The 9,115-nt window shown below is 35.8% G+C and overlaps 1 protein-coding gene across 1 annotated transcript; it reads right to left on the reverse strand.

Moving 5' to 3' along the window:
• Positions 1–577: 577 nt before the first annotated feature.
• On the reverse strand, positions 578–9,071 carry DTYMK (deoxythymidylate kinase). The gene is made up of 6 exons (XM_081330110.1): positions 8,968–9,071; positions 7,627–7,775; positions 6,474–6,582; positions 4,876–4,966; positions 3,411–3,608; positions 578–3,197 (listed from the first exon to the last, which is right to left on the reverse strand). The coding sequence occupies exons 2-6, from the start codon at positions 7,754–7,756 to the stop codon at positions 3,087–3,089; spliced, it is 639 nt and encodes a 212-aa protein (XP_081186236.1). The 5' UTR covers positions 7,757–7,775; positions 8,968–9,071; the 3' UTR covers positions 578–3,086.
• Between the last annotated feature and the right edge of the window lie 44 nt (positions 9,072–9,115).

Here is a 9,115-nt window from a genome sequence, read left to right on the forward strand (position 1 = left end):
TAAACACATTAAATGTAAACCAGATATTATATAATTCATAAAAAGTACCAAGAGTAAAGGAAACTAAGAGCAACTCACTCCATGTGCCAGTGCTAATTTGAAAATATCTCATAACCAAATCACTCTGAGGAATTTTCAAGGCAGACAATGGAGTAACGCACACACAAAAATTAAAAAAAAACCTAGTTACCTAAGAATTCTACAGAACTTGAGGAAGGTGGTTTAAACTCCATTGAAGATAATATGCTGAAAACCTTGCTCTTCTTCCAACTCAATAGTTTTTAACTATTATCAACTGATTACATGAACGAAATATTCCTCCAAACACAAAACGTCCTGCATGTGCTTTGCAAAAAAATGAAAATAATTAAAACATAAAATGAAAGAGCTAAAACAAGGAATCAGCTATCGTCTTCCAATAGAGGGCAATGAAACTGAAATGCAAGCTCTTAAATCATCTAGTCATTTAAAATATTTCAATTCAAACAAGCATTTGTTTTCAAGAATTCAAATGGGGCTTGATATTGGAATGGAGAAAGTCCTTTATTTGAACAAAAGATTTAATAGATATGTTTGAGAGAATTGGCAAATATTAGATATTACTCACCAAGTGAAGCTTATAAACTAAGTGTGAAAAATGCCCCTAATATACAGTAAAGATTGAGCAGGCTATCACTGAGGTTAAAATAATAGTAAATAAAAATTAAAAAATAGCAAATTTTGAAGTTTGTTACAAATGAAGAGATATTAGCAAAAAAGCTTACAATGATATGATGGATTACATAGCAACACGACTTCATGATCTCTTCCCAGATGTACATTAGATGAAGTACAGAGTTCAAAACTGCAGGCTCGCAAAATTCAACTAATCAAGGACAGTACTTGTTTTAATGAATGTACTGGAAATGAAAATATTCAGGAAGTATCCAAACTGAAAGAAATAAACTTGAGAGGAAATGAAAGCTTTGTTTTATTAAGATTGTAGCCAAACTACTTTACAATAAAATTGCATTTAAATCTATTGATAAAGAACTATTGATAAAGGAATTCAATATATTTGGGGATTTCCATCTAAACATAATATTGAAGTGGGGCAAAACTCACTTAACTGTCTTGCTTAGCAACAGAAATTTTGGACTCAATTGTGGTTGTCAGTTGAAGACTACCTGTAAAGATTCCAGATGATAGAAGATTCTGACAGTAAAGCAAAAGACCAAAAAATATTAAAATGAACTCTTAAATTTCTGAATGCTTAGTACAGTATTAAATCATTAGCTTTTATTAGAATTAAGCTGTAACTATATGAGATAAGTAAATATTTAGAAGAGAAGCAGAGTTATATGGGAAGAAGTATGAAAATATAGTTGATTTAAGATACAGTAAATACTCAATTCATTGTGTGGAAAGCAACAAAGAACTTATACCAGGAAGTGGATGAACCTGTGAACCTCACGTAGTCACATAGGGAGGGGAAATGGAAGCTACAACTAGAAGCACTATTGGAAGGGAAAGACTATGGGTAAGGCCGAGGTAAGTTTAAGGGAAAAACCATGAAGAACCAGATTTACTATTGGTACTAGTCATATAAAATTTATAATAGGACTACAAAAAATTTGATTTATTTTATAGGATGCAGGAAATTAAAAATAGTGAAAGTATATTACGAGTGACAGCTCTAACCTTATTTTTTAATAGAAGTTCGGGAAAACAATGAACACATACAATATATAATTAGGTTATTTCTCACCTCAACTGTTATGCTGCAAGAAACTTATACGACAGTGCTAAAGATTTTTTCTTTTTGAAAATTCTTGTTCATTAAAGATAATTTACTAATTGCTATTGCTTCAATCTGTAATCAGTCTCTGTTTAATTGTTGAAATGTCAGTGGTTGCATTATGTGTGAATAATCAAATTCAAGGAATTAAAATAGAGGGGAAAATTATTGATTGAATCTAAGTTGCTGATTATTACAATCATCTGTAATGCAACATATTCTTACTCATTTAATAAAAAGCTTTAAGAATCTGCTTGAGTCTAACAGACAATTTTTAAAATTCTATAACAGTATATGAATAGCATTCGTATTTAGCCTTGTAAGGAAAAATTATGTACAGTATTTTAGAAATTTCCTTTGAACATAAAATCAATCACATAAAATATAAAAGTAAATAAAAGAATTAACATATAAAAGAGTTTAAATAAGCTATTCAATAATAATTATGGCTTTGCTTGGTATAAATAAGAAAGAATATAAAAAGGTGGAACAGGAATTATATTAGTATTTAGGCCATGTATCAGCAATTAAGATATTATTCCCAAAATTAATCTATTCCAAACTCTTCCAGTAGATATTCCTGACAAGTCTTATCAATTGGAACAAAAAAGTTTATTATTTTGCTTTAATTCAAATACAATAAAGTTAATTTAAAATGATGCTACCAGTTTTCCAAAGACTAACCTGGTTGTCTTCCTATAACAATGGCTGGAAGACTCTGTGTCAGCTTGGAGGATTATTACCAGCATCTATACATACAGGCAATATATTTTAAGCTGTTACATCAGTGGCATCAAACTTCCTTAAGAATGTCACACACACAGACACATTGTTAATACCTCAAGTTATTAAGTGTCATTAGCCAAACATGCCCACTGCATGTTTGAAAATATTTTATTGATAGGCTTACAAATGGAATTATTTTACTACACACACACATACATAAAACCTTACTATAGTGAGAAAAAGTTAACGCACTCATACACATGATTACATTCGATATATTTATAGTAAAACTATATTATTGAACATTTCAAGTCTTATCTAAATGGAAGGTATTACTCCTTTCATGCATTTCTTTTCCAGGTGTGAGTCCCTGCAGAACTGCTTTCTAAGGAAAGGACAAGCTTCACTCTTCTAAAACTCCGGTCTATAGAGAAATGGAACTGATAAATAGTAAAGACTAGCAAAAGAAACCTGCTTGTCCTCTCAAATATAGATACACAGACACGCAGGTTCACAGAATATGTGAATGCAAATATTGCAGAATTTGATTAAGTAAGCCCTGATTTTAGGAGTTAAATAAACTTCATTTCCATAGTTCTCCTAGAGCTTTGTGCTGAGCTTCTTGCATAGCCTCTTCTGCAAAGGATTTAATTTCTTTGTGCAAATCTTCTACATTCTTCGAAGCATCAATCAACTATGTTCAAAAACAAAACATACAGAAATGAAACATTCGACTAAGAAAAATGCGTAACTGAATGAATGCCTTAAATTCAGCTTTTCAGCTGGAGAGAAATGACTCATTCCATCTTCCTGTCATAAAGTTAAAACAACCAACAGCTTATGGTTAACTAAAAACCAAAGTACTACTAGTTAATTCTAATTGGTTTTTTTATATTTAATTTCTTACCTTCCAATTTAAAGATTTATCTTTTATCAGATGGTAAAAGCACTGTAGAACTTTCTCCTGAAAAGACGCATCCTCATAGCGTTCATTTCCAAATTCTCCTCGTTTGGCTGCTTCCAATGTGCTCAGTTGAAGAAAAAGGATCAAATCTGGCTTTGGAAGCCCCACATCAGGTTGCTTACACCATTCAAAAGAGAAGTTCTGTTCAGAAAGAATTAAGAGATATAATAAATAGTTAAAAGAAAACAAAGAACTATTTGATGAGATTATAGGAAATAAATTATCAATCTATTTGTTCACTATTGTCCATACTTTCAGTTCTCAACCGATAAGCATTCTTCAAGTGTTTGCATCACGTAAGTTTATATCTTATAGAAACGTTTGAACATAAGACTTTTACATACAGTACAACGAGGTGTGCTATCAACTATTATCCTTCCCCAAGGATATTGTCTATTCTGCTAAAATTCCCATAATATTTAGGTACTTGACTATGACTGGAGCTTTTGAGAACAGTAGCCCAATATATTAGGATAAATGTTACTTTCCCAAGGAGTTTAAATAGGCTGTTTCAATTTTATTCATTTATAACTGCCTTTAGCCAGTAAAGCAGAAACATGAGTCAAAATAAAGACAAATAAGCATGTAGAAGCCATCTTAAATATTAAAATGGATTTCCTGCCAAAGCCTTTATGCTAAATAACATAACTTTGCAACACTGTAATACATATATATATTACCTTTACCTTTATATATATGTACATGTACATGTATATCTGATATAGCTATTTCAGACTTATTTGTTCTCATCAGTCAGCCACACCCTTCTGAGATTCGAACCTGGGCTTGTCGGCCCAAATCTTTTTGCCTGTATCAGCCCAAACTCGGGCTGTCCACAGACGGCAGTTGCAATCAGCCCAGGTTCGAATCTCAGAAGGGTGTGGCTGACTAATGAGAACAAATAAGTCTGAAATAGCTATATCATTCTCCCTTTAATTCTTTGTTAGCAATCCAAAAAATTTACACAAATAATGATTGTTGCAGCTGCGACTGCCGTCTGTGGAAAAGCCCGAGTTTGGGCTGATACAGGCAAAAAGATTTGGCCCGTACTTGGGCTGACAAGGTGTTCAAAATACTCAAGACATATCTCCCCTGTCTCTTCCCTCCCTGATTCAGCTGACAAAGTGAGAAAGAGCCTGTGGCCTAGAGGTTAAAACAACTGCATAATGTGCAATCAGCCCAGGTTCGAATCTCAGAAGGGTGTGGCTGACTGATGAGAACAAATAAGTTTGAAATAGTTATATCAGTCTCCCTTTAATTCTTTGTTAGCAATCTAAAAAATTAACGTGCATGTATGTATGTATATATAAAGCTTATCAGCAAGCAGCAAATTGACAAACTATCTGCTAGAAGGGGTAAAATAAAAGTTTGATACAATGCTAGGCTAGTACATTTCTGATTTACTCACTTCTTTTGCAGCTGTGAAGGCTACTCCAGAAAAGGCGTATCTGTCCACTATTAGAGTGACACCTTGGCTTAATTTTTCTTTAATAGATGGCCTGAACAAGAGAATTGCATGTTAATTACCAAAAATAAAAACTAGATTTAAGCTACTATACTAGCATTTCATGACTATTCATTTAGTATGTGGCGGAGGGCTCATTGTTCACACATCTTAGGGAAGAACTCCAGAAGAATGCAATGGTGCAAAATGGGAGATCTCAGTCCTTCTCCTTTATATAATTACTTTAAGACTGCATTGCTTTGTAACATCTTTTAATATAATGAAAATAATATACCAAATTGGACTACTTCAAAATTATAACCAATTGTAATTAGCATATATAATCACTGGCACTTGGGCAGCTTTTTAAGGACAGTAAAATGTGTTTGCTAATAGTTTTCAGCGCCTTCATTTTGTTACTTATAGTTCAAAAACTACATTATGTTTTTAAGAGTCAATTTGATGCAGAGTTTTAAGACCAGAAATTGAGACACCATAAGTTCTAGTCCTGCCATAACCATGAAACCGGCTGGGTGATCTTGGGCCATCACTCTCTCAGCCTTAGGAAGGAGACAATGGCAAACTACTTAAGAAAAACCTTGCCAAGAAAACTGCAAAGGCTAATCCAGGTAGTTTCCAGGTGTCAAGATCTCTCAAAGGTACAAAAAGAGATGAGTGAGTCTTTACAAAAATTTCAGTACAAAGTTTTGGATAGGTTTATATAATGCTGCACCACTGAGTTGCAATCTTATGACCTATGGAACAGTGTTATAATTCAAAGTTGATTTTGTCCCCTTTTCTTACATTACCATGGCATTCTGTACCATACCTATACCAGGTTTAATTGGGTGTTGGAATCTAATTTTAAAAAAACTTTTGGAGCAGTATAATTTAAACTTCTTGTGTTAGTTTGTACCTGCTTCATTATGTTATTCTATAACATTCCTTTATTTCAAACATTCTATCAGCATTTCTTTACCATAATTCTGAAATAAGAAAAGGCACTGCTTTATCTTCTCAGAAATAATGCTTAACCTTTTGAAATAATTCTGCTAATTGAATTACATGCTAGTTTATAGTAACAAGTGGTTGATATCAATAATCAAATTCCAACCTGCCTCCTCTCATCTTTTTCTAAAAAGAACTACTGTTGTTTTGAATGTTCTAGGGAGAAGGGACTTTATATCCAATTTCCTTCTTTGAAATCAGAGCTGCCTCTTCAACCTGAGGGCACCTAAAAAATATTTTGAATCTTGGGACCACCTACAGACCATACCACTGCAGCCTAACACAATATTTGAAACACAAATGATCAGCTGTCTGCAAGGAATATAAATCCTTCCATTCCCCACCATCCAGTCAGAACTAGAGAAGTTTCTTGGATGAGAAGCGAAACGTCTTCAAAGAAAAACAAGAAATTCCAGTTGCCTTTTGAAAAAGCACCTTTGGGACAATATTTGAAAGTCATACATTCGTAATTTTCCCGAAGTAAAATGTGAAATCAAATTGGATTTAATGGGAACTATTTGGACCCCCTAGTACTAGACAAAAAAATACTTTACACTTGCTCCCAACGATTAGCAGAAAACAGTAGATGCACTGTGTGGTCCTCCAAGTTGTTTTTCTTTTCCAAGTAAGAACTTATTAGCTGTCCAGTTTCTGTTGACCTTTCTGTAATAAACAAATAGGAAAAAATGAAATATAACACACATCCTCAGTGTTTGCAAATTCTTTCTCTCTTAAACATGCACATTTGAAATAAAATGCAATTGCTTTATCTAATAATTTTCATTTCTCTCAAAATTCAGTTAAAAAGTATGGCATGACTTCAATATACAATTAAAGTACTGATAAGAACATAGAAAGACTATGACTAGGACTGCGTTAGTTACACTACATGTCTTGAAGTGTAAGAATAAAGCTGTATATGCTTTTTCCATCTTTATTGCCATAACACATGCAAACAAGATCCTAATGGAGTATTAGTTTACTAAAATACTGTATGTACAGTGGTGCCTTGATACTCAACTGCTTTGAAACTTATCAAATTTTGTACTCAACGCATTTTGATATGAAAATTTTGTCCCAGTACTCATTGTTTGTTTGGTAGTCAATGCATAAACTAAAACTTGCTTGTTTCTTTGTGGGGGAAAAATAGTAGTCAGCGTTTTTGGTACTCACTGCGCTTCCTGGAACCAATTAACAATGAGTACCGAAGTACCAAATAATTTGCAGTGGAAATAAACTTAACATTACATTGTTTAAAATCTCACTAGTATGCTGAACATGATTAAATGTAAACATATTCTGTATAGAACCAGCTGCTGAAAATGGGGGTTCCACGTGTTCCAATACAAGAGGAGCTTAAAGAAAAGCTTAAAAGTATAGGACAGGATTACTTTTGAGCATTTATTAACTATAGATTAATCACGGATTATAACAAACCACAGACGGTGCACACCACTTCTCCTATCAAATAGCACCATGGCAAAAACTCTTTTAGTGTTACCATTTCTTTCACTATAATTTTATTGCTCAATAAAAATAAATTCAACGATATCATCTAAACCCTAGTTTGTCTGGTTCTGAAAGGCTGTACCCATTGAGTTTCAGTCTGCTCTGCGACATCCTTTTAATATCATTTTTCTTTTAACAAAATTGGGGCGACGCCATTCCTGCATTGTGTATCCACTCCGAGGTCTGCACTCCACTTACCGGGAAACCTGAGAAGTTCGGCGTGGTGTCCTCCTGCCCAGAGGGCCTCCACCAGCTTTCGGCTCTGTGTGCTTTTGCCTGCTCGATCAACACCCTCCAGCACAATCAAAGCCCCTCGTCGGCCCGCCATTGATAAACCCTTCCGGTCTCTATCCGAGACAACAACAAAAAAAAGTCACTGAACTTGCAACTCCCGCGCTTGACAGTCATAGAAATTATTCTTCCGGCGTGCAGAGCGGCTCTACTGTCGCCATGGTAATCAAATAGGAAGTGTGAAACCGGAAGCGTAGCTCGCGCGCGTACATTTTGTTTTCACGAGGCCCTAGAAAAAACTCGTTAACTCTCAAGAAATAAGTGTGATCCAGAAAGGGGGGGGACGAATTTCTTCTTGAGCATCCAAAGGAACTGCGAATTAATGAAAGGCGTGAGCGCTGAAACCGGTCGCCCAGTGTTTCGTCGCTTCTCTAGGCTCGCTAATATTAACTCTTAAACCTACCGTATTAACCGCCAAGTCTTTGGGCCACCTTGTAGAAAATTCTGTACAGTGTAAAACAGTCGCGGATCAGTGTGTAGGTCACAGGGGTCTTCAAACTTGGCCCTTTTATGACTTGTGGACTTCAACTCCCAGAATTCCTCAGCCAGCTTTGCTGGCTGAGGAATTCTGGGAGTTGAAGTCCACAAGTCATAAAAGGGCCAAGTTTGAAGACCCCTGGTGTAGGAGGAGCTGGAAGCTGGGGAACTGCACGTGCTGGCGAGGAAGGTTTTCGAAATTATTTTTTTTTAAATACGGGATCGACGGTGGTAACCCTTTGACGGCAATGGGAGAAGAAGCGATCGCAGAACACTCTCGTATGCAGTATATTTATTTAGTGACAGAACCTCCCAAACTCATTCGGCTATACTTCCCAAGAATTTTATTCATCCTAACGTATGCCAAACCTCTGCTTCGGATGCTGAAGGCTGAGCACGTGGCACTCCCCTCATTTATCCCAACGATCCCGGCACGAAAGCGGCTGGCTCCAATAAAGCAAGCAAGCGGGTAATTGGGTGGACTTGTACCTGGATCTTTTCAAACCATTTCTGCAGGTTAACCATGAAAAATAAAAGCACCGCTTTCAACTGTTTCCCCCCCCGCCCCCTTCTCCATTCCTTTCATTGAAAAAAGAACCCTCCAAAGCGGCACGCTTTGCTTTTAAGTTCATTTCCTCTGTCGGGTGTGTCTTAAGAGAAAGGGCACTGGCTGGAATAGGACAAGGAAGAACTCCCTTTACTTTGAAAAACAAATACGAACGAATTCGTCCAAGAAGCATGAAACGTTATAAAAGACTTAGAGCCCAGAACCTTTTATAGGCATCCAAGCTGCATTCGATATGAAGCAAAGACTTTTTAGGGAGTTGCTGCTTCTTGGCTGGCGCGGCCCGGGGCCATCTGGTGCGAACTTTCCAGCAGCATCCAGCCAACTTCGCCCACTGGGGGAGACGCTGTGGCC

Source organism: Vipera berus (genome assembly GCF_964194415.1).
Source record: "Vipera berus genome assembly, chromosome: 5".
Lineage (NCBI taxonomy): Eukaryota > Metazoa > Chordata > Lepidosauria > Squamata > Viperidae > Vipera > Vipera berus.

Excerpts from the sequence above, each read along its gene's own strand:
- DTYMK (XM_081330110.1), bottom strand. The coding sequence starts at position 7,756 with ATGGCGGGCCGACGAGGGGCTTTGATTGTGCTGGAGGGTGTTGATCGA. Across the intron at positions 6,583-7,626 it reads CGAACTTCTCAGGTTTCCCG|AAAGGTCAACAGAAACTGGA; the intron begins GTAAGTGGAGTG and ends TGTTTATTACAG. Across the intron at positions 3,198-3,410 it reads ATAAATCTTTAAATTGGAAG|TTGATTGATGCTTCGAAGAA; the intron begins GTAAGAAATTAA and ends TTTTGAACATAG.